This window comes from Lactuca sativa, chromosome 5 (assembly GCF_002870075.4).
Source record: "Lactuca sativa cultivar Salinas chromosome 5, Lsat_Salinas_v11, whole genome shotgun sequence".
In the NCBI taxonomy this organism is placed as follows: Eukaryota; Viridiplantae; Streptophyta; class Magnoliopsida; order Asterales; family Asteraceae; genus Lactuca; species Lactuca sativa.
In genome coordinates, this window is record NC_056627.2 from 164,766,431 (window position 1) to 164,792,653 (window position 26,223).

The 26,223-nt window shown below is 37.5% G+C and overlaps 1 protein-coding gene across 1 annotated transcript; it reads left to right on the forward strand.

The window, feature by feature from the left end:
• Positions 1-19,828: 19,828 nt before the first annotated feature.
• On the forward strand, positions 19,829-25,041 carry LOC111881130 (uncharacterized). Its single transcript, XM_052764364.1, has 14 exons — positions 19,829-20,277; positions 20,393-20,433; positions 20,869-20,961; positions 21,363-21,437; positions 21,801-21,850; positions 22,137-22,226; positions 22,425-22,481; positions 22,685-22,754; positions 22,839-22,940; positions 23,022-23,074; positions 23,182-23,329; positions 23,474-23,558; positions 24,442-24,570; positions 24,682-25,041. Exons 1-14 carry the CDS (start codon positions 19,983-19,985, stop codon positions 24,867-24,869), a joined length of 1,476 nt encoding a protein of 491 aa, XP_052620324.1. The 5' UTR covers positions 19,829-19,982; the 3' UTR covers positions 24,870-25,041.
• The last annotated feature ends 1,182 nt before the right edge of the window (positions 25,042-26,223 follow it).

Here is a 26,223-nt window from a genome sequence, read left to right on the forward strand (position 1 = left end):
CGGAAAATTCGGGAAGTCAATACACACGTGAGAATACACCAGACGTCGATACACTGTCTTTGGGCCCAAAAGTTTCAAATCATGCTTGTTGGGCCTAGCTAGCCCGATGACATGATCTTTAGGCCCGAAGGAACCTCGCTTACATGTAGTTGGGTCTTATATGACCTAATTTCGTGTAAAAGGACTCTTACAGGCTTTGTGCTGTTGGACCCCAAGGGCCTTCTGGTGCTGCTAGTAAAGTCGAGAATTCACCAAATGCGAGTCGGACTAAGGGTCCTTCGCATTCACGATAGCCTTGAACGACGTAGGGAAATACCGGGGTTTCGCACCCTCTTCTTTTCCCCTCGGTTGTGGGGCTACATGAGTCCGGGTGGTTGGGTTAAGTGAATAGTGCAAACGACGCCTAAGGGATCGTTTGTACGGTTGTCAACTGGTCGTTTTCATTAATGTATGTTTACAACAATTCACAACTCGCAATTAATCCAACGTCTCCGAAGCTCAACGAATACACCTATCGTAACGAAGAAACAAAACATAAATTATTTAATGCAAAGTAATAGGGAAACGTCGGGTTTTCCTAGGGTTTTCAATTAATACACCTACAAATTACATATCGAGTTTTACAAATCGTACTCCTACATTTATAGAAACAAACAAGCATACTTACGGATCTTCACACTTTTTATACTAAGTTCTTTTCAGAAAATATCGGATTTTCTGGTGATTTTCAAAACAATACAAACCACTGTATTTCAAACATTACTTATGAATTCACCAACATTTCATATGTTGACGTTTTTTCAAAATACTTGTATTCTCAGGTAACAGGTAAACCAAAGGAAAAATGTACTCAGTGATGTCTTGTTGTTTGTTTAACTAGTATTGAACGATCTACTTTTGAGAATGTAATGTTTTGAACTATGTACTGAATGTAAACGCAACCAGTTGTAATATTCCAATGCTTGGTATTGTATGATGTTATGTTTCATGTATATTCATTGTGATGGTATTCAATTGAGTCACAATAGCCCTCGGACGTTTCCGCCGTCTGGTTCGGGGGTGTGACATAAACAAAAAACATTCCTTTGTTTTAACAATTTCAAATTGTCTCTTTGCAAATAAATGTTTTCATCTCTAGTCTTAATTAGCTCCGACTCCTTCTGCTCAATCCACATCCTTCGCTCCTCACTCTTGGATGACACCCTGCTTATTTGGTCGGTTAGGTTAGAATTTGTGACCCGTGTTTGAGTTAAACAACTATCTAGATTTGAGATTCTTGAATTCAGGTTATTTAATTCCTTTTCATATGATTTTTGTGGAATTTTAAACGCAATAAAAACAGATTGTACCTTCTTGATCAGTTCATCAAGTTCACAGATCTGCACACTGAGAGGTTTTGCTATGAAGCATAAGTCCTCTCGCTCCTTGGCCTCGTCATTTCCACCATCAGTATTATATCCCCTCATCTGAGATACGTCCATCACCATCAGACATCTTCCACTGGTTTCATCATCTTTTGCAACATAAGCCTTTCCATGCGAAGGCTTTCTCACCTCATCATCTTCTGAATCGGTCGACCACACCTGTACGCCACCGAACTCGTCATCCTCTGCCGAACCCTGCACAATAAGAGCATTCATAGAGGGATTAGTAGCAGCTTTCTTCCTTTTAATCTCCTCCAGCTTTTACATAAGAATTGCCTCTTCATCTTTCTCAGCCATCTTCTTCAGCACACAATCCTTTGCGTAGTGATTCTTTCCCCCACAGTAGAAGCAACTGACACCAGAGTCAGCTTCACCCTTAGCTTCCGTTTTCGACTCCTCAACTTTCAGTTCATCTTTTACTCTTTCGGAACTATAGCTTCCTTGCCAATTGCGATTTTTGTTGGAAGGAAACTTTTTCTTGATAAATCTTCTGGGATTTGACACCATTAAAGCATAATCTTCGGCTGTCAGATCGTGATCTCCCAGATTAAGATCCTCTTCATCTTCTTCTACACTTTTACCCTTGGATAAGAGTGCCAGAGACCCCAGACTAGAAACCACGCTCTTCTCTTGCAGTACTATCTTTTCTTGGGATTTCAGAATTCCCACAAGTTTCGCCAGCGAGTAGGATTTGAACTGTTCGTGTGCTTTGACTGTTGACATAACAGCTCTCCATTCGAATCTTAGACCATTCAGAAAAGTGACCTTCTGTTCAATAAGCTTCCTTTCAATATCATGTTTGATCATCTTGCTGAGAAGATGATTGAAGTGATCAAAAGTCTGTGTAACAGATTCATCAGGGCTTTGCTTGAACTCTCCAAATTCAGATAGGAGCAAGGTCTGAATTGAGTGCTCCAGATCTTCATCTGTAGAATACAGCTCTCGCAGCCGATCCCAAATTTCTTTAGCAGTACTTCAGGAACTTACCAATCTAAATGTGTCAAATTGAAGAGCGAATCGAATCAGTCTCAATGCTTTGATGTTGCACTGAAACTTCTCCTTTTCGTCCTGAGCAACATCTTTCACATCTTTTAACAAATCATTATACTCCTTTTGAGTTTTAATAATTCTGGATGTTCCTGAATGAGCAAATGGTCCAGACACAATGGCCTCCCATATCAGATACCCATTATCTTTAGATCCAATGACGTAGTCTTCGAAATTATGCGCCCAAACCTCGTAATCTTTAGTGTAGAGAATTGGAATCTTGGTTGTAGATCCTATACTGTTTGAGATGTTGATAGGATTGGATTGAGAATCGTCCATGTTTGATCGTTTAACCTGTTGTAAGATCAGACTTGTAATACTTAATATTAGGGCAAGATGAATAATTACTGAGATTCGTAAATTATGGAGTGACGGCTCAATAAATATCAGTAAATGCGGAATAAACTCTAATCACTTCTTTCACAGAAGAGATGTGTATGAATTACACAGCCTCCTGCTCTGATACCAATTGATGAGTTTAAGAAACTCTTTGATCGTTTAGATCTTATAACAGGTAAATCACGAAAGCGAAAAACACCAATATAAAACACAAGAATGAATTTGAATATGTCGAATGATTCAATTGATTCAATCCTCAGCAGAGCTCGATTAAGAACTTCCGCTGTAGAGGATATTAGGGTTACAAAAGATAAAGATCAAATGCTTGACAAAATAATTTCCAAGAATCCCACATACTAGGATGCATGCAAGCACCTATAAATACAAAACCCTATAAAATAACTCACGGATGGACAGGCCCATACCGGAGACTAAATGGACTAAATAGCGAGCCCAAGACGCAACACCTTCTGGACCTAACACAATTATATTTCAACTATTTTTGAAAAGTATGTACACATTATATCATCCTACTTTGCAAATCTGCAATATGATTCCAATATTTGACTTTATCGGTTAGACTTTGGCCAAAAAGTTACTCTTCATCCCTTAATCTTTGGCTTAAGCCACTGAGTTTGTTATTCCACAAACAATATTTTATAGCAATAATTTTTTTAATTGTTCATAACAAGCTATGTTGACCAAGTCTATTATTGTCAATTTGTTTTAAGTTTAAATAACAAACTATGTTGACCAAGTCTATTATTGTCAATTTGTGTTAAGTTTAAAGGTAATCTCCTTAATCTTTGGCTTAAGCCACTGAGTTTGTTATTCCACAAACAAGATTTTATAACAATAATTTTTTTTATTGTTCGTAACAAACTATGTTGACCAAGTCTATTATTGTCAAGTTGTTTTAAACTTAAATAACAAACTATGTTGACATGTGGTCTGTTGGCTACATATTTGGTACTCATTCTTTTTTAATTAATTAAGTCTGTTATGTATTAAGTCAAAAAAACACTAATGTGTTCTTCAAATTTGAAGACAGCAGTAGTCAGAATGCAACCGATGGCATTGTTACCACCTACACATACTATGATTATACTTCTGTATTCATCCATCATTGCAATCTTACTGATTTGGAGGTACTAATTTTGATTTCTACTACCAAACTTTCTTATAATTTGTCTACATTTAGGATCTTTACACTAATTAAAAGAAAATTTTGTTTGGAATCATATTGATTAGTTCTGTTTTGTAGCATGATACAATTATATTTCAACTATTTTTTAAAAGTATGTACACATTATATCATCAGACTTTGCAAATCTACAATAGAATCCCAATATTTGACTTTACCGGTTAGACTTTGGCCAAAAAGTTACTTCTTCGTCCCTTAATCTTTGGCTTAAGCCACTGAGTTTGTTATTCCACAAACAAGATTTTATAACAATAATTTTTTTAATTGTTCGTAACAAACTATGTTGACCAAGTCTATTATTGTCAATTTGTTTTAAGTTTAAATAACAAACTATGTTGACCAAGTCTATTATTATCAATTTGTTTTAAGTTTAAAGGTAATCTCCTTAATCTCTGGCTTAAGCAACTGAGTTTGTTATTCCACAAACAAGATTTGATAACAATAATTTTTTTTATTGTCCGTAACAAACTATGTTGACGAAGTCTATTATTGTCCATTTGTTATAAACTTAAATAACAAACTATGTTGACCAAGTCTATTATTGTCAATTTGTTATAAGTTTAAAGGTAATTTCCTTATGCCCAAGAGTATAATTGTCAACACGAGCACAAACTCTACAAATTTTAATTTCTTTCATGAATCTTATATTCTTATTTATGCAGATTATCATTCCAATTATAACGTCAATCATAAACACTTTCCAAAATAAATATATGTATATTTATCATATTTCAATACATAGAATCCAGACATTTATGATTAAATCGTTTAATAAGGAAATATTATCTTTAAATCTTTTCAAATTCATGTCCCCTTACCAATTTCAAATCCGGTCATTTAATTATATCTTATTAATTATCGATGTAAATCATATTTTTTTTATAATTATTTTAACTTAATATAATATCAGGACTCATGTTTTCCAATTATACCCTTTTTCCATATTTTGTTAAGATATATAGATATAGATATCTTATAAAATCACTGTTTACCATTCTATATATCCTTATTAACCCTATATATATTACGTATCATACAAATCAGGAAAAAAATTGTTTCTTCAACCTCTCAATCACGAAAAAAAAAAGTTTCTTCAACCTCTTTTTACACTCGTTGCTGCCTACTTCCATCATCCATCATCCATAACAGGTTTCATTATCCTCTGCAATGTTTGTTTTGTTGTTATATTATGAATCATGTATGGAATGGTGTTTTGAATATGTTTATCACGTATGCAAATTGCTTTATTTTTCCTTTCTTTCGTGTTAAAATATTTAATAATTCTAACTCTTCTTAATTCACATTCTGTCATTGAACTTCCTTTGCCGAATGCTATTTGATTTCCGTCTTTATTGAATTGAAAACTGTTTTTTTGGTGAAGGTGCGGTTTACACTTTTTCCTTCATTAAAACAACAATCATGACAGCAACAATCGATGTCAAGGTGCATAAAACCAAAATGTTGGAATATATAGATGTATATGTAACGCCCCGATTCTCAGGTATCGATTTTGTATAAGAATTTATTTGATTCAAGGTCTACTCGACGAGTTGGTTGCCCTACTCGTCGAGTAGCAGTGGGTTGGTCTACGTATTTTAGTGACCTACTCGCCGAGTCCAAGAAGGGACTCGACGAGTAGGAGCTGGCAGATGAAACCCTAAATCTCAGGGTATTGCACCCTATTTAAAGGATCATTGGCCTTCCCCAGCCTCCCCTTTACAGTTACTTGACACCCTCACACCCTAATTTGTGTGAGCATATCCCATTTGTGTTTTTAAGCTTGGGAAGAGGATCTTGGTGGGAAGAAGCTTGGAAATCAAGTGGCTAGGAGCAAGGAACGTGTGGAACCAGAAATCTACCTCAGTTGGCATCCTTTCTAGAAGGTATTAAGCCGTTATCCTAACCCCTCTTCTTTCTAGGTCTATTTTGGGTGGATTTTAGGGTTTTTCTAGCTTATTAGGAAGCCTTTCTTGTGTTTGAGCTAAGATCTGAGGTTGAAACTTCATATCTGAACTCTCTTGGGTCTCTAAGTCCTTAAAGTTTCCAGTTTTCGCAAGAATGAGACTCTCCTAAGATGTAGAGCTCCATTGAAAGCTTGGATTGGTCATTTAGAGTCTCTAGGGCCTTGCATGCATGTAAACTTTGCAACTTTACGTGATAAGCATGCCCTAGGAGCTTAGATCTGCAATATGGAGTCGTTGCATGGCTTAAAAAGTTTATGTATGGTTGAAGGTCTGAAGGGGACTCGCCAAGTTGCATAGTCAACTCGGCGAGCCACATGAAGATGTTCATGTACTCGACGAGTTGGATGAACAACTCGTCGAGTCCGTTGATGATTGTCATAGACCCAGCGAGTAAGTAGAATGACTCGGCGAGTCGGTTAGGGTTTTCCCAACCTTCGGAAACGTATGAGCACAACGAGTTGTAAAGGGAAAACTCGGCGATTTAGCCAAGGAGTTACGGCCACTGACACTAGGAACTCGACGAGTCACTCAAGTGATTCGGCAAGTTGGCGAGTCATGCCAGGAACTCGGCGAGTAGTTGAGGGTACTCGACGAGTTGAGTTCAACATGGACTGTTGACCTTAAAGTTGACTTGGACTTTGGCCGAGGGTTGACTATTGGACTTCTGGGAGTATCTTGGGAATTTATGAACTTTGTGATGTGTCAGATATAGGTGGTGGTGTTTGTGGAGGTGATCCGGGAGCTGAGCTTTCTAGTTTTAGACGACAGTTGCGAGGTGAGTTATCCTCACTATACTAAGGGGTCTAAGGCACCAAGGTCGGCCCAATGGATATGTTATCCTAGCAGTGTTAGAATGTGAGTATGAGTAGTGTTGCATGTTAGTGGTTATGCCAGTTAGGTAGATCTGTATGGCTACCTATGTTGTTATGTGATTAGTTGCATGCTCAGTGGTTATGTTATTTGTTGATGTGTTATGCGGGATGGGTTGAGGTGATACTGCTCCGTGCGATAACATATAAACCAAGGAGCATTCCAGATATGGGCTAAGGGAGACTCGTACTGTAGGCTCGATGGTGAGCCAGATGTGAGATGTGGGCCCGTAAGGCAATCCAGACTCACACTGTGGGTCCAGGGTGATCCACTCTGTAAAGCTGTGGACCCAGTACATGCTGTTATTTATATATATGTGTTATGTGTAGTGTATCGGTATTTTGGGGGAACTCACTAAGCTTTCGGGCTTACAGTTTCAGTTTATTGTTTCAAGTACATCAGGATCGCGGCAAGGCGAAGGCATGATCGTACAGTTCCTCCTATTCTATTTATGGTTCTGGGGAAAACTCTAATATAAACTATTTTGGAAAACGATTTTGTAATCATTAATGGATCTTTAATATTTTGAAAAGTTTAAATTTGGTATGATTTTTATAGATGTTACAAGTTGGTATCAGAGCCTTGGTTTTAGTGAATTAGAGGAACATGCGTGTGAATGCAGTCTCAAATCAAGGAAAGGTTTTCAAAATGATTTCTAAAATGGTTTTCAAAATAAGTAAAGGAGGATGCAGGGTGTACAATCAGCTGGAGCTAGTAAGTAGACCCCAAAATACCATACAGTTATTTGATTATGTGATATGTTAGAATGGCATGCTAGAGATAGGCTAGGGATCTTCAGGAATTGCATGATAGAAATTCCTGATTATATGATGCCTGCTAGCCTAGGTTTTTCCTTATATGAGATTGACATCATTATTGTAGTTGCTTAGTGTATGCGTCACGGTTATACATAATTAAGATCTTTTAGCATGAGAATGTTGGGTTTGACCTTATGTTCTGTTCTTATTGATTAGGGCTTTGGGTAGGATCGGATATTCGAAAGTCTATAGGGTCCAGCGTTATGTATGGCTAGCATAAACTAGTGTTACATGGTTGGTGGAAGTTTCATGGATGAATGGGTTATGAGATATCTAGCATTCCTCTAGGAGTGAGGATTGAGCGCTCGTTATGTTTATGTATTAGTAGGGTGTTGTGGTGATACTTGAGATAAATATGGGTAGGTGTGGAAGGTAGTATGGGCATGTACTACTGAAAGCACAGGACACATACACGTATCAAGGAAGTCACAACCCCTAGGGTTTAGTCGGGAGTTGGCTCCCAGCTATTTATGTGGATTATCTGATATCTTGTGGTATGTTTCAGAATGGTGATGACGAGACGCTTTGTGACTGGATCTGGTTCAGGATCAGGATCAGGAGATGGAGGCCAGGAGGGGCCAACCGCACCTGAGCCCGTGATGCCGATGGGTACAGAGGAGTTGGATGCCAGGATTCGGGAGATCCTGCATGATGAGGTTGTTGCTGCTTTCCGGGCACAGCTGCCGGAGATGTTTGGGTCTATTAAGACCGTCATGGTCGAGTACTTCGACGAGCGATACGCAGCCCTTGCGGAGACGGCTGCCGCTACAGCTGCATCGGCTGTAACAGTGGAAGGGGGGAGGAGGAGCCACTCGAGGCTTCCAGTATAGGGACTTCAATAACACGCAGCCCCTTACATTTGATGGGACGCAAGACCCCATCAAGGCTATGAGGTGGATCTCAGATGTGGAGGGGTGTTTCTTTACTTGCTCGTGCCCTACTGACCAGAAGTTCAGGTGTGCTCTGAACCTGCTAAGGTCCGGGGCCAAGGACTGGTGGAGTTTGGCGACTGGGTCGTACACTGATGATCAGAGAGCTGCTGTTACTTGGGAGCAATTCAGGGATATGTTCCGTGCCCGATTCATTCCACAGGTCGAGCGGGAATGGTTGTCACAGGAGTTTTTGAGTTTGAGACAGGATAGGGAGTCAGTAACGGAGATCACCCGCATGTTTACAGAGAGAGCGATGTTCTGCCCAGAGTTTGCTTCCGAGCAGGCTCAGATGACTCGTTATCTGAGCATGCTCAAGGCTAGCATCCGTTAGTTTGTGTCTACCCAGTGATGTGATACTCTTTCGGAGTTGCAGGAGGCCGCTAGGCGGCATGAGTTGGAGATTGAGCTGCAGTCAAGGGAGCAGCGGCAGGCCCTGACACAGTCGCAGCCGGCACTGAAGCGGCCTAAGACCGTTGTTTTTAGGACCGGGGGTCAGTAGAGCCGCACTTGTGGAAAGTGTGGCAAGGGTCATTCTGGTATGTGTCGAGCTGGTAGTGGGTGCCACATGTGTGGCAAGGAGGGGCATTACGCGAAGGACTGTTGCCAGGCAGTCCCGGTTCAGGGTATGAGGTTATGTTATCACTGTGATCAGGTTGGCCACGTGAAGGCCAACTGTCCGTTGCTTGCCGCTAAGCCGGCGCAGGTTTTCGTGTTAGCTACATTGAGGATTCCTGATGGGAGGCCAGTTAAGGCAGAGCCTCCGAAGGCTCAAGGGCGTGCCTTCCAGCTTATGGCCGAGGAGGCCAAGGCAGCACCGGATGTGGTTGCTGGTATGTTTCTATCCTTTATCTTATTTACTATATATGTCGTATGCTTATCTATTGTACCTGTGATTAGGTACGTTTCTTGTGAACTCCTTACCTGCATTGGTTTTATTTGACTCGGGGGTGAGTCGGTCTTTTGTATCTCATACATTTAGTAGGGAGTTCAGAGTGCTAGTAGGCGAACTAGAGTGTCCGTTGCGAGTCTCTATCGCTAACGAACACGGGGTTTCTGCTTCTTCGGTCTACCGAGGATGCGAGATGGAGATCTTCGGGATACCTTTTCCAATAGACTTGATTCTAATTCGCATGAAGGATGTATGTATGATTGTGGGGATGGACTGGCTCAGTCGATTCAGTGCCATGATTGATTGCGAGGGTCAGCGGGTAGTGGTTCGAACCCCAAGTGGGGGAGAAATGATCGTATATGGTGAGGGTACCATAGTGGGATCAGGGTTTTGTTCAGCCGCCAGGGCTCGACAGGACATTCAGCACGGGTATGCGGGTTACCTAGCGTATGTGATGGATACGCGAGTCAGGGATCAGACTCCAGTTTTGAAGGTTCCAGTGGTTAGAGAGTTTGTTGATGTGTTCCCAGAGGAGTTGTCAGGGATACCTTCGGAGAGGCATGTCGAGTTCCAGATCAACCTGGTGCCAGGTGCGGCCCCTATCGCCAAGGCGCCGTACTGATTGGCGTCGCCTGAGATGCAGGAGTTGTCATCACAGCTGCAGGAACTGCTAGGCAAGCAGTTTATTCGACCTAGTAGTTCTCCATGGGGAGCACCGATCCTCTTCGTCAGGAAGAAGGATGGTTCGCACCGGATGTGCATTGATTATAGGGAGTTGAACAAGTTAACGGTGAAGAACCGTTATCCACTCCCGAGGATAGATGATCTCTTCGATCAGTTACAGGGTGCATCTTGGTTTTCCAATATTGATTTGAGATCCGGGTATCATCAGGTTAGAGTGAGGGAGGAGGACGCGGAGAAGACCGCGTTTCGGACTCGTTATGGACATTATGAGTTCGTGGTGATGCCGTTTGGGCTCACCAACGCACCAGCAGTATTTATGGACCTGATGAATCGGGTCTGCAGATCGATGTTCGATCGTTTTATCATTGTATTCATAGATGATATCTTGGTGTATTCCAAGACCCGAGAGCAGCATGAGGAGCATCTACGGGAGTTATTGGGAGTCTTGAGGCGAGAACGGATCTATGCCAAGTTATCAAAGTACGACTTTTGGTTACGAGAGGTCCAGTTCCTTGGGCATCTCGTTAACTAGGAGGGGATTTTGGTCGATCCGGCCAAAATCGAGGCGGTCATGCAGTGGGAGGTTCTGAAATCTCCCTCAGACATCAGGAGCTTTTTGGGATTAGTAGGGTACTACCGGAGATTCATTCAGGATTTCTCCAAGATTGCAGTACCCCTCACTCGTCTGACGAGGAAGGGGGTGGAATTCCGGTGGGGCCCTGAGCAGCAAAGGGCATTTGAGACCCTTCGACAGCGGTTATGCGAGGCCCCAGTCTTGACACCCCCGAAGGGAGTTGAGGATTTTGTGGTGTTCTGTGATGCATCCATCACAGGTTTGGGGCAGTCCTCATGCAGATAGGACGAGTGATAGCCTATGCATCACGATAGCTGAAGCCGCATGAGACAAGATACCCTACGCACGATTTGGAGTTGGGAGCAGTAGTGTTCGCTCTCAAGATATCGAGACATTACTTATATGGGGTCCGTTGCACCATATACACGGATCACAAGAGCTTGAGGCATATCATGGATCAGCCGAACCTGAACATGAGGCAGCGCAGGTGGCTGGATGTAGTTTAGGACTACGATTGTGAGATCCTTTACCACCCCGGTAAAGCGAATGTGGTGGCGGACGCTTTGAGCAGCATGTTAGTGTTGGATTAGTGTCTAAGTCCATAACTATTTTGGTATGTACTTGACCCGATGGTGCATGGTCCTTTTGGGTTGCCTTCACCAAAGCAACTTGATAGGATGAATTATGGAGAGAGAGAGAAAGGATTAATTATGATTTATTAATATATTATGAGAATAATATATTAAAAGAGAAATCATATTGTTTAATTAATATTAGTCAATAAATAATTAAGAATTAATTTTGTGGCTAAAAGACATTAATTAAAACTTAAGGGACTAGAACTGTTAATTGTATGATAGTTGAATATTGAGCTAATGGACTCCATATTAGAGGGGTGAACGAATTCTATGGGGAAACCCATTAGAAATCATCATAGGCCTCTAACAAGGGAGTCCATGGGTTTTTTAGGGCCTAAGCAGTCAAATTAGGGTTTCCTTGTTAGATAACCCTAATAGCCTCACTATTTAAGGATCCCTAGAGCACCAAAAACGTGGAAAAAGAGTTTCATTAGGGTTTCCACACGTTTTTGGGTGCCTCTTCTCTTATCATTCTTCATCCTCTTGCTCTTGGTGTTTGTGAGCCATTAGAGGAGTGACACTTGTGACTCTAAGCTTTCTAAAGCCATTACAAGGAGGATTTGAGTTGTTATTACAATATAACAACAAGAGGTATGTAATCTAATCTTCTTGGTGAATTTAGAAAATAGTATGACTCATTAGGGTTTTATTATGTGTTCATAATGTTGTGTATCTAATAGTGAAAACATAGATCCAATTCTAGGGTTGCATGCACACATATGATTGTTTGTATAAAACTCATTAGTTAGCTGGGTCTTCCACCCCAGCGAGATGTATGAGGATAGCGGTGGATTCTCTGCTTGTGAGTTTGATCAGAGATGCCCAGGTTGAGGGCATGCGACCGAAGAATTGGAAGTTGGAGAGGATCAAGGGTGAGAATACCCGGGTTGTGCAGGATAGTCATGGATTATTGACCCGATGCGGTCGGGTTTGGGTTCCGATGTCTGGTGGGGTCAGGCAAACGGTCATGGAGGAGGCTCATAAGTCTCATTTTTCTATTCACCCGAGGCCCACCAAGATGTATAGAGACCTGAGTTTGAGTTACTGGTGGCCATGTATGAAGCGAGAAATCGCTTGGTATGTCGAGAGGTGCTTGACATGCAGGATGGTCAAGGCCAAACATCAGAGGCCGCATGGTAAGCTGCATCCTCTATAGATTCCCATGTGGAAATAGGAACAAATCACGATGGATTTCATTACCAAGTTGTCGAGGAAGGTGAAGGGATTTGATGTTATATGGGTCATCGTAGATCGATTGACCAAGAGCTAATTTCTTGGCTATTCGGGAGAGTTCGTCGGCCAAGAAGTTGGCCGACATGTACGTTCGCGAGATCATGTCTCTCCATGGGGTTCCCGTATCCATTGTCTCCGACCGAGATGTTAGGTTTACCTCCCGTTTCTGGCAGAAGTTCCATGAGGAACTGGGCACGCAGTTGCACTTTAGCACATCATTCCATCCGCAGACTGACGGTCAGAGCGAGCGAACCATTCAGACCCTCGAGGATATGTTGAGGGTGTGTGTCATTGACTTCGGTGGGAGTTGGATTCCCACCTACCGCTTACAGAGTTCTCCTACAACAACAACTATCATTCCAGCATTGGCGCCCCGCCTTTCGAGCTGTTGTATGGACGGAGATGTTGCACCCCGGTTTGTTGGGGTGAGGTGGGACACAGGGTGATGGGGCGTACGGAAGTAGTCTTGCAGACTACTGAGAAGATTCTGGAGATTAGGCAGCGGTTGCAGACCGCTCAGAGTCGGCAGAAGAGTTACGCCGACAAACGTCGATCTAAGTTAGAATTTCAGGTGGGTGATATGGTATTCCTGAAGGTCTCACCCTGGAAGGGTGTGATTCGCTTCAGGAAGAGGGGGGAATTGGGTCCCCATTACATTGGGCCGTTCAGGATCATTCCAGGGTTGGCAAGGTGACTTACAGGCTAGAGCTACCAGAGGAGCTTATTCGGATTCACAACACTTTTCATGTTTCGCAGTTGCAAAAGTGCATCATGGATCAGGAGGCAGTGTTGTCGTTGGATGATATTCATGTCGATGAGCGCCTGAATTACGTAGAGAGGCCTATGGCCATACTGGAAAAGAAGATGAAAGTCCTGCGGGACAAGGAGATACCTTTGGTGAAGGTACAGTGGGAACATCGGAGGGGGTCCGAGTGGAAGTGGGATCCAGAGGCAGAGATGCGAGAGCACTACCCAGAGCTGTTCGCCACGACAGACTTCGAGGACGAAGTCTAGTTCAAGTGGGGAGAATTGTAACACCCTGATTCTCAGGTATCGATTTTGTATAAGAATTTCTTTGATTCAAGGTCTACTCAACGAGTTGGTTTCCCTACTCGTCGAGTAGCAACGGGTTGGTCCACGTATTTTAGTGACCTACTCGCCGAGTCCAAGAAGAGACTCGACGAGTAGGAGCTGGAAGATGAAACCCTAAATCTCAGGGTATTGCACCTTATTTAAAGGATCACTGGCCTTCCCCAGCCTCCCCTTTATAGTTACTTGACACCCTCACACCCTAATTCGTGTGATCATACCCCATTTGTGTTTTTAAGCTTGGAAAGAGGATCTTGGTGGGAAGAAGCTTGGAAATCAAGTGGCTAGGAGCAAGGAACGTGTGGAACCAGAAATCTACCTCAGTTGGCATCTTTTCTAGAAGGTATTAAGCCGTTATCCTAACCCCTCTTCTTTCGAGATCTATTTTGGGTGGATTTTAGGGTTTTTCTAGCTTATTAGGAAGCCTTTCTTGTGTTTGAGCTAAGATCTGAGGTTGCAACTTCAGATCTGAACTCTCTTGGGTCTCTAAGTCCTTAAAGTTTCCAGTTTTCGCAAGAATGAGACTCTCCTAAGATGTAGAGCTCCATTGAAAGCTTGGATTGGTCATTTAGAGTCTCTAGGGCCTTGCATGCACGTAAAGTTTGCAACTTTACGTGATAAGCATGCCCTAGGAGCTTAGATCTGCAATATGGAGTCGTTGCATGGCTTAAAAAGTATATGTATGGTTGAAGGTCTGAAGGGGATTCGCCGAGTTGCATAGTCAACTCGGCGAGCCACATGAAGATGTTCATGTACTCGACGAGTTGGATGAACAACTCGTCGAGTCCGTTGAAGATTGTCATAGACCCAGCGAGTAAGTAGAATGACTCGGCGAGTCGGTTAGGGTTTTCCCAACCTTCGGACACGTATGAGCACAACGAGTTGTAAAGGGAAAACTCGGCGAGTTAGCCAAGGAGTTACGGCCACTGACACTAGGAACTCGACGAGTCACTCAAGTGACTCGGCGAGTTGGCGAGTCATGCCAGGAACTCGGCGAGTAGCTGAGGGTACTCGACGAGTTGAGTTCAACATGGACTGTTGACCTTGAAAGTTGACTTGGATTTTGGCCGAGGGTTGACTATTGGACTTCTGGGAGTATCTTGGGAATTTATGAACTTTGTGATGTGTCAGATATAGGTGGTGGAGTTTGTGGAGGTGATCCGGGAGCTGAGCTTCCTAGTTTCAGACGACAGTTGCGAGGTGAGTTATCCTCACTATACTAAGGGGTCTAAGGCACCAAGGTCGGCCCAATGGATATGTTATCCTAGCAGTGTTAGAATGTGAGTATGAGTAGTGTTGCATGTTAGTGGTTATGCCAGTTAGGTAGATATGTATGGCTACCTATGTTGTTATGTGATTAACTGCATGCTCAGTGGTTATGTTATATGTTGATGTGTTATGCGGGATGGGTTGAGGTGATACTGCTCCGTGCGATAACATATAAACCAAGGAGCATTCCAGATATGGGCTAAGGGAGACTCGTACTGTAGGCTCGATGGCGAGCCAGATGTGAGATGTGGGCCCGTAAGGCAATCCAGACTCACACTGTGGGTCCAGGGTGATCCACTCTGTAAAGTTGTGGACCCAGTACATGTTGTTGTTTATATATATATGTGTTATGCGCAGTGTATTGGTATTTTGAGGGAACTCACTAAGCTTTTGGGCTTACAGTTTCAGTTTATTGTTTCAGGTACATCAGTGGATCGCGACAAGGCGAGTGCATGATCGTACAGCTCCTCTTATTCTGTTTATGGTTCTAGGGAAAACTCTGATATAAACTATTTTGGAAAACGAATTTGTAATCATTAATGGATCTTTAATGTTTTGAAAATTTTAAATTTGTCTAATTTTTATGGATGTTACATATTAGGCAACAATGTTTACAAATCATATGGACCATTTATGTTACAATCTCCTAAATGAACATGTATTCAATATATTCTACCACATTGATCATAATATAATTTCACTTTCAATGTTGTCCCATATTATCATTAATAACAATTATATTTCAACTATTTTTTAAAAGTAAATACACATTATATCATCCTACTTTGCAAATCTGCAATAGGATCCCAATATTTGACTTTACCTCTTAGACTTTGGCCTAAAAGTTACTTCTTCATGTCTTAATCTTTTTCTTAAGCCACTGAGTTTGTTATTCCACAAACAAGATTTTATAACAATAATTTTTTATTGTTGTTCGTAACAAACTATGTTGACCAAGTCTATTATTATCAATTTGTTTTAAGTTTAAATAACAAACTATGTTGACCAAGTCTATTATTTTCAATTTGTTTTAAGTTGAAAGGTAATCTCCTTAATCTTTAGCTTAAGCCATTGAGTTTGTTATTCCACAAACAAGATTTTACAACAATAATTTTTTTATTGTTCCTAACAAACTATGTTGACCAAGTCTATTATTGTCAATATGTTTTAAGTTTAAATAACAAACTATGTTTACTAAGTCTTATTGTCAATTTGTTTTAAGTTTAAAGGTAATTTCCTTATGACCAAGGGTATAATTGTCAACACGAGCACATACTCTACAGATTTTAATTTTTTCATGAGTCTTATATTCTTATTTATGCGGATTATCATTCCAATTATACCGTCAATCATAAACATTTTCTAAATAATTATATGTATATTTATCATGTTTCAATACATTAATATTATATGCCACCTATCATGCCACATGTCAACCTATTAATTCTCCATTTCAAATTTAAAATTTAAAATTTCTCATTCTAATTACATTAAATTAATAATTGATTCTTCATTTCAAATTTCAAATTTCAAATTTCACACCTAATTATATTAAATTAATAACATTAAAATAAAAAATAATAATAAAACTAATATATATTATAAGGTGATATAATTTCATGTATTTATTTAAATGAATGATTATAATTGTATATAACTAAAAAATATCTCTTAATTAATAATTAATTTAAAATAATTTATTTGAAATAATTGATTAATAATTTTGAGTTTTTTACTATAAAAGTTTAATTAATTTTATAACTGTGGTTCTCACGGGTTATAAACTAGTCGTTTAATAAGTAAATATTATCTTTAAATCTTTTAAAATCATGTACCCTTATCAATTTAGAAATAATCATTTAATTTAATATTATTAAAAAGGATTTAATTCATCTATTTTTGATATATATTTTTATTTAATATAAAATCACTACACATGTTAACCAACTTTAATTCGTTATTATCTTCATCAATATTCTTTAATTTCATTCTTTGTATAATCATGATGAGTATTATAGATGCGTCAACAACTCTATTTGCTAGAGGTGTTGGCAAAACTGCTATTTCCATATGTTCAGCAAATGGACATTGCTTACTTTTGATTTATTATCATATCACATTGGAGAAACCTCACAATTGCAAATATGTTCATTAAAATTAATAAGATATAAGTTTTTTTTAGACTGTTATACTAATTATTTTAAATTAATATATACTTTTATTTTAATATTTGATATATGTTATGTATGTTAGGACGTTTAATATAATTATGCCCTATAGAACATAATATAATTTTAAGATCCATTTATAAGTTAAAATCTGTGTAATACACATGTTGATAACGTAAATGAGAAAAAATAACAACGTACTTTGAAAGTATGTTGCTATAAATAACAGAAATTGTTCATGTTACTATTTTTTGTTAATAATTTTTTTTATAGTTTTAGAACTCAATAAAATTATATATTTCGGGACATAACCTTAAAATAACAATCGAAATTATATAGGTTTTGTTCATAACCCTAAAATAACAAAGTATAGTTCGAAATTAAAAAAAAAAACAAATAATATTTAAATAATAAAGTTCGAAGACGCTTGTATGTATTTTAGGGATGAGATTTAGAACCGGAAAACCGGACTGAACCCGGTATACCCGGAAATTGCTTAAACGGTCCGGGTATTGGGTTTCAAAATTACTCTTATCCGGGTTCCGGGTATTTCGGGTATGAGTCTAACGGGTCCGGTTAATCCGGGTTTTTTAACCGAATTTGTTTAAAAAACCGGAACCGGGTTTAGTGGGTATTAGAACCGGTTTAGATGTGGAACTGGTATAAGGTATAGGAAATATGGGAACTAGATTTGCTTAAATGGTATTTTGCATGTGGGTGTTGAACATTAATGTTTCTTTCATTATTTGGAAATCGGATGATTGAATCAAAAGGAATCCTTATTTTCCAGATTCATTGTTGCTAACTCTCGTTCAAATTACTTTGCACATGTAAAAGTAGATGATACATAATTGTTTGGAAGAATAACCATTGTAGTTTTTTATTTTTTATTTTTCGATCCATTGTATTTTTTATTTTTTATTTTTTTGCTTCACAATGTCACCACCAAAAACAAAGTACAGGTTATTTTTTTTAAAAAAAATACATATCGTCATTTTAATAATCATTTTAATGAATGTTTCTTTTTATCCATGTTGTGGTAAAATAACAATAAAAAGAACATAACACAAGCAAGCGAAGAAAGAGACAATGGTTGGGTTCAAGTTCATGGTACCTATTGAACAATTCAAAATCAAAGTCTAATATTCAAAACAATTCAAATCAAAATTCTTAAACAATTAAGAACAAAACAACACTTATTCCTTGACCATCTTGTCGAGTTAACGCATCTTCAATCTTTATACATAAAACAAAAATAAACATATTTAGTATTAAAAAAAATGTTATCAAATAAACTAAAAGCACAAAACTTATTACCTAGCTATATTATTCGGATTTTTGGCACACGTACGACAATGTCTATTAAGACTACTTGTACCGTGTCTTGATGGATCGACTTTAAGTGTAGCGAAACAATACTTACACCTTGCTTGCCTTCGTTCAACCCCATCATCTTCTACTACCCACAACATATCAAAATGTTGCCAACATGTGGACCTCTCCTTCAAAGTCAAATGCTAAACAAATTAAGTAAAAAAAAATCTAGATAGATTTAAAGCATGTAAAAAAAATGAAGTATCAAAGACATAAAACTAATATATTCAAAACGGAACCTAATTGAAGTATAAAGACGTAAATTAGTCAATTACTTTAAATGCATATTTGCATAAAATTAAAAAGAAACATACTTGAATTGGGTGGTTAGCTTCCATTAATGTTCTTGAAAAGAAAAAACAACTCAAAACCTTCAACTTAGAGAATAATAAGTTAAATGAAAATGTAGAGGTGGAAGGGCCTATTTATAGTGAGAAGATGTGAGATGTTGACAAAACATGAAAATTAAAAGATTGCTAATGTCAAAAAAATTGTCTCTTACTTTTATGTTCAAATTTTCAAAGTTGAAGCCTTCAAGGTCAAAGATACAAAAAGACAAGTTAGTGTGGTTGCAAATAAATAAATAACTAACAATTTAGAATTTCCACATATCTTAAATTAAAACACACAATCCAAAATAAATTATCCAATAGTCAAATACATAATTTCTTTAAAATAATAATAATAATAATAATAATAATAATAGTATCAATCGTGTACAGTGCCTTCTCCAAAATCATGTACAGTGCCTTCTCCAAAATCATGAACTATGAAGTGCCTTATCCAATAGTCACTGTGATATTAGTTCATATTGGACTATTGTAGTGTCTAAATGTAATTTCTTTAAACCAACTTTGTTATACCTAGTTATTTTTTTTTTAAATAAATCAATGTCGTCAATAACCTAATAACCCAAATGTAATTTTTTGTTTGTTAATTTTTTTTATAACGGTTGAAAGATTATGCGATTGAGGTAACAAAAAAAAATCCGGGTTTTCCGGTTCTAAACCCATTTGATCCGGTTCTGCGTTACCCACTTTCCTATTTTCGGATTTTTCGGTTCTAGACCCACTTTACCCGGAACCGAACCGGACCCGGTTCCTATATACCGGTCCGGTTTCCGGTTCTAAAAAATATCGTTAAACGAGTCCGGGTTTTCCAAATCCGGATCCATCCGGTCCGGATTTGAACCCACTTTTGTTCCTAATGTATTTTATGCTCCTCGTTTAACACGGATTATAATCTTGGATCTAATTATACCACGAAGTTGTAGGTGAGGTATATTTGTAAACAATGTTTTCGGAGCAGCGTGCGCGGGGCTACAACCACTGGCTTAAATTCATTAGCATCTACCTTTCCCTGACGTGGCAAACGCATACCGTTCCCAGCTTGGCGACCACTTGGTGTTAGATGCCCCCCTCAGTTGATATTGCAGGGAAGAATGTCCAGTAATCACAAACCCTAACATGGCGGCCTTTTCTTCTCCTTCTTGCTTCCCGCCATTATCTTGCAGTGATAATCACAAGCCGTTAGGATTTCCAATTTCGTATCACCAACGCCGTCGTCATCATCATCACACCAAGACATCAATATTACTACCCCCAAGTGCACCATTAGGTTTAATCAAATTCAGATGCTTCTCCTCTCAGGAGCAGCGGCAATCTTCCGAACAAAAACCAAAACTCGAAGAAGACGATATAGAATTTGAATTCGAGAGGCTCTTCTCTAACCTTAATCGAGCTACTCTCAAAAGGGAACCTGGTATTAATCTAATTTACATTTTTAACTAATCGCCCCTTAAGAATTTCTAAACCAATTAAATGTTACGACCAATGTTTTCATACCGACTTACAGATTCTTATCCACTGCTCTCCAGGAAGCGTCACTAGTTCGATTCTTCTGGTTGCTGGCACCACTGTAATCCCTCTCTTTCTACTTAAACATGTAGTAGTTAATACTTAATAGTTATACACACATGAATAGGTACTCAAATTACTTCTTTTGATCGACGATCATAAAAGACAAAATGAATGTATGCTGTGCCTTTCTGTTACATCGAAAGGCAAGTCAGCCAGAGATATTTCATGATCCAATAACCTGCTTGAATAAAGATTCATCCCTCATAATATGGATATATAACCACACACACACACACACAATAAACTGAGTTTTGTAGGGAATCCAAACATATCCTCTATCCTCTATGTATTCCTACACTTTTGAAATTTGCTGATATTTTCAATTCTACAACTACATTTAGATCACACAACTGACCTTTCTTTTCACCATATTATTTTCTTTCTAATCACTCAATGGTAGTTTCTTAAGTACTTAACTAAATTATCTGAACAGGTAGGTGCTGGAATTCTTGCTATTCCTGCAGTGACTCAGGAAGCTGGCTTTTTGGCAGCTGGGATCACTTGCATTCTTTGTTGGATTTATATGGTACTTCCTTTTTTGTAATCAATTTATAGATATATCTCTTTTCTCCCTAGTCTTGTTGCTTTTTTCTTCTCAAAGTACATTGTTTAACAATATAGTATTTTGTACATGTAATAGGCATAAGGGTTAAATACACATTTATGTAACAACATTTCATCTTCACACCAGTTTATGCAACAAGTGATTTTAGACTAATATATACAATGTCATTCCATTATATGACCAAAAGATGCAATTTGCTACCAGTAACCTGTTTAACCAGTCGAAATATGGCTGCATAGTTCATGTCATTTTCATAAATTGGTAAAAGAGTGAAACATTGTTGCATAGATTGGTAAAAAAAATGAAACAATGCTGCATAAAATATAAGTATTATACACTGATACAGAATTTTTCTCATGCAGGTTGTAACTGGGCTGCTAATAGCTGAAGTAAATGTAAAGACAATGTGTGAACTGGGCTCTGGTGGTGTATCATTGGTAATTTCAATAATCATTTATTAGAAGTTAATTTTAATCCATTCCTCTCAATAGAATGAAACATAACTTGTATCCTATGGTCTTTCTAATTTGACTTAACCTTAATGGGTGTGAGATTACTGCGTAAAATATTTGAGAAAATGACTTCAGATTTGGGGAAATGGAAGGAAAAAAATATAAAGAGGAGAAATTTTCCCTGACTTTCTCTGTTAAGTCACTCTATCTGCGTTAAGTAAAAGAAAGAACACCCTGATTAAGTCTTGGTATCAAATTTACACTTGCCATTGGGTCATAGGTCACTTGATCACACAAGATATATATATTTTTTAATTTTTCATAACTACTTCCATGTTTGTTTTTCAGGTATCAATGGCTACAAGAACACTTGGTACTATTGGAGTTCAGATTACTTGGTAAGATGATCTGAATCTGATTATGTTAATTAGGCTACATAGTTCCAAAACTTAGTTTAGTGATTGCTTATGTTTAATGCGTTATTTATCATTATTGATTATATAGGGGTTAAAACTTAAAAGCAAGAAATAGGATTATACTTTCACCTAATTTAACTCTAGATGACTATATCATATAAATTTGTAAACAGCTTCTTTTTCCTGAACTTGTTTCCTAAAGCCTTTTCATGTTTCTTTTAACAAGTAGACCATTTTATCTTTTTTTTTTTTTTTTTTTTTTTTGCAGCTGGTCATATATTTTTATACATTATGCCCTCCTTGTTGCGTATGTGGCTCGTTCATCAGACATCTTGACTAATATCCTTGGCATTCCAGTGTATGATTTAATCTAATCTCTCATAAACAATTTTGCATTCATATAATCTTCATGCTTTTGGATGAGATCTTTGATCTGATAACAGCACATGTTTCTTAATTCTCTACTTGATGCATATTAACACAACACATGATTCTTAGATTGATATTCTTATTTTACATATTTATGATGCTACAAATTATATCATCATGATTGCAGATGGGAATGTGCATCTCTGTTTTCAATTCTCTTGGGAAGCATTTGCTACTTTGGAAGGTGGTTATTGCCTTATCTTCATCTCTCTTCTTTTACCATATCTATACAAACAAATCATTTCTTGATTTAATTTTGTTAGCCTTTTCATTTAGCTTTCATATAATAAGGTTAAATGCAAAAATAGCAACAACATGCTTTCATGAAATGGTTATCCAAAAGATATGCAAAAAAAGCTCACCCTTTTTATATTTTGATGTAGCCAGCCAGCGAGTTATTGGTGCAGTTAATGGAGTTTTAGTATCTGGCATCATAATTTCCTTTTCAGCTCTTGTGGTAATTTTAATAAATTTTTTGGCAACTAAACGTAAATCCATGGTAATGAGATTTTTCATAATTTGTTGATTGTTGATATATTAGGCAGTTGCAAGTGGAGATTTGCAGTGGGATGCTCTTTTGAAAGCTAATTTGCAAGCTATTCCCACAAGTATACCTATAATAGCACTCTCTTTTGTTTATCAGGTAATGATTTCATTTCTTACTTGAGTGTACATATAATGTTGTTTCCATCATAATTAATTGATTAAACTGTGTTCTTTTCAGAATGTAGTGCCTGTTCTTTGTACAAATCTGGAAGGAGACCTGTCAAAAATAAGGTAATTATTTTATATTTTTAATGCTAACATGGTATATGAAGATGATATCTACTGAAATGTTTGGTATTATCAAAAATAATTAATAAAAAAAAAAAAATTGGGTGCAGGAGTTCGATTGTTGTAGGCACTGCGATTCCCCTTGTCCTGTTTCTTGTTTGGAATGGTGTCATTCTTGGAACAATCACAATCACTAATCCTGATCATAAGCTTGCCGACCCATTGCAACAATTGCTAGCTACTAATGGAGTTGTTGGGGTCAGTAATTAAAGTACTAATTAATAATAACTACTAAATGCAAAAAATATTTTTCAAAGTATGATGCTATGATAAATAAATCAATAAAAGTATGTTGCTATTTCTTGCATTTAACCCTTACTGGAGTTATAAATTATCATGTAGCCGATTGTTGGGGCATTCTCACTTCTTGCCATTGCAACTTCTTATATTGGATTTGTTTTGGGCCTTTCTGACTTCCTATCTGACTGTGAGTTTCTTCTTCACGATAATCTTTGCTGCACCAAAATTACTATTTAATTTGTTTTTATTGAAATTACGAGCTTACTTTTGATATTTTATGGACTCTATTTATCTTATAACCACTCTGGCATGCTTTCTGTCAAGTTATAGCAATGTGCTTTCGTTTATTTGCTTATTATATAGCATCCTACTGTCATTTCTTTCTTGTACTTTGAAGTTTTTTTTTTAATATTAAGGAATTGTATAATGGAAAATCTGCCGAATTATAGAATTGTACTTTCATTTTTTATCATATTAGGAAAAATCTACCCAGTTATGGCCGGCAGTGAAAATTCCTTTGTATAATTGGGTAAATTTTTGAAACTACAAATACTACAATAGGAAGAAATGAAAGTAGGATGCTATATAAACAAATCAGCAAACATATATTGCTATTTCTTACATTTTTTTTATTAAGGCATTGTGCTTTGAAAAATCTACTGCATTGTACTTTCATTATTTAGCATATTAGGTAGGATTATACTTGGAAAATTATAGCAGTGAAAATTCCATTGTAGTTTGTTGAAATTGGTATAATTAAGTATATTTTTTACTTAATAGAAATAGAAGTAAGATGCTTTAACAAACAAATCAACGAAAGTACATTGCTATTTCTTGCATTCAGTTTTGGCCACCTTGTGGCACAGGAGATGAAACAAGCGTTTTATAGATACTTTTTAATTAGGGTGATGATGAGGTCATTCACATCTTTTACATAGGTCTATCTTGTTCCGCCTTTTTGGGTGGGTATAATTTTTGTTCCATTAACATCGGTCTCAATAAACGTTTACCTTTTTATTTAGTTGATTTAGATTAATTAATTAATTGTGTTTTTTTTCATGTGTTTGCAGTGTTGAAACTTCCATCTGATAGAAGCAGACCACTTCCGTACTTTCTGACATTGTTTCCACCACTAATATTGTCGTTGCTAGACCCTGACATCTTTTTCAAAGCGTTGGATTTTGCTGGAACTTATGGAGGTATGTATGTAGTTATTTGGATATATATATATATATATATATATATATATATATATATATATATATATATATATATATATATAAGAGGTTGGTTGCATGATGTTTGTGTAGTTCTGGTGCTGTTTGGTGTTGTTCCTGCTGCAATGTCTTGGTCTGATAGATACTCAAGTAGAAGTACAAGTATTTGTTTAAATCTTCGAGAGCTGGTACCTGGTGGTAGGTTCACTCTTTCTTTAGTAATTGGAGGTGCAGGGTATGTTATCATTTCAGAAGTAATTCATAACTTGATGCCTACATGATCATTAAATTCTCAAATTCCTGTAAATGATGTCCCAAACATGGAATCCAGATTTCCTACCATCAAATGCTTTGTTCCCATCCACGCATTTCTGTTTCCAGGGTTTTATTGGGATGTGTTTGTTATATGGACTCCGACTCTGGGTATTTCTAAAGGAATTTACATCTTCTCTACATATGTCCCTTCTGTTGGAATTATTTTTGAAATATACCTTACTTTGAGAATTCAGATTGAAAATTTATGACAAGATAACTCATCGCTTCTATTTTTCAAGTTCCAACTAATTTACTTTGAGAGACTTAAATATTTCATTTATCTTTGCTTCAATTTGGATTATATACATATGCTCTTGAAGGAAACCATTGACACTGCACGACAACCCAACACAAAATTAGCAGGTTTGGAGTTTGGGTAAGAGATTCGATGCATTTAAGTAACCGGGTTGACACGACATGACACAGAAATTAAACAGGTTGGGTTAGGGTCAAGAAATATGACTCGTTTAATTATATATTAGTGGACTGAATTCAAGAATTAAAATTAAAATTCCAACACCACCTATCCCATTTGCTCTCATGCTAATTCTTTCCATTTTTCCTTCTAACTAACTTTGAATTTTGTCACTCCACCTTCCAACTCCAGTTAGGGTTATAAACGAACCAAATGAACACGACACGAACCAAGGCTAGTTCATGTTCGTTCGTTTTAAGTTAGCCGAACAAATAAACAAACACAAGTGGATAAACGAACGAGTTTTATTGTTTATGTTTGTGAACACACTAAAGGAATATAAACGAACAAACACAAATGAACTGAGATAAAGAAACATAATTGAACATATTTGAATATAAACTAACATATAATATGGTAATGTAATCAAACAAAATTGAATATATATGAACATAAAATGAACTTAAATTAAATAAAACGTAGATGAATAATATAAATGAACGTTCACAAACATAATTAATTGAACGAGACAATTGTTCATGTTCGTTTGTTTAACTAAACCAACAAGAATTGGTGTTCATAACTGTTCATTTATTAAATAAATGAACATAAACAAACTTCATGTCAAACGGTTCACGATAAGTTTGTTGAACGTTCAATTTGTTTAAAGTCCTAACTCCAGTGTTTGACTTTTTCCTTTTTGTCTCCTCGTCTCTTACTTTTCTAACATTTAAAATGTTTCAACCCGACATGACAAATAGGCATGCAAAAACCGGTTTTTTTTATGAACCGGACCGGTTCAGAAAACCGGTTCGGTTCAGGTCCAAGTAGTCAAAACCGGTTCACCCCCAAACCGGTTCGGTTCCAAACCGGTTCACCCCCAAAAATATCCGAACATATGTAAA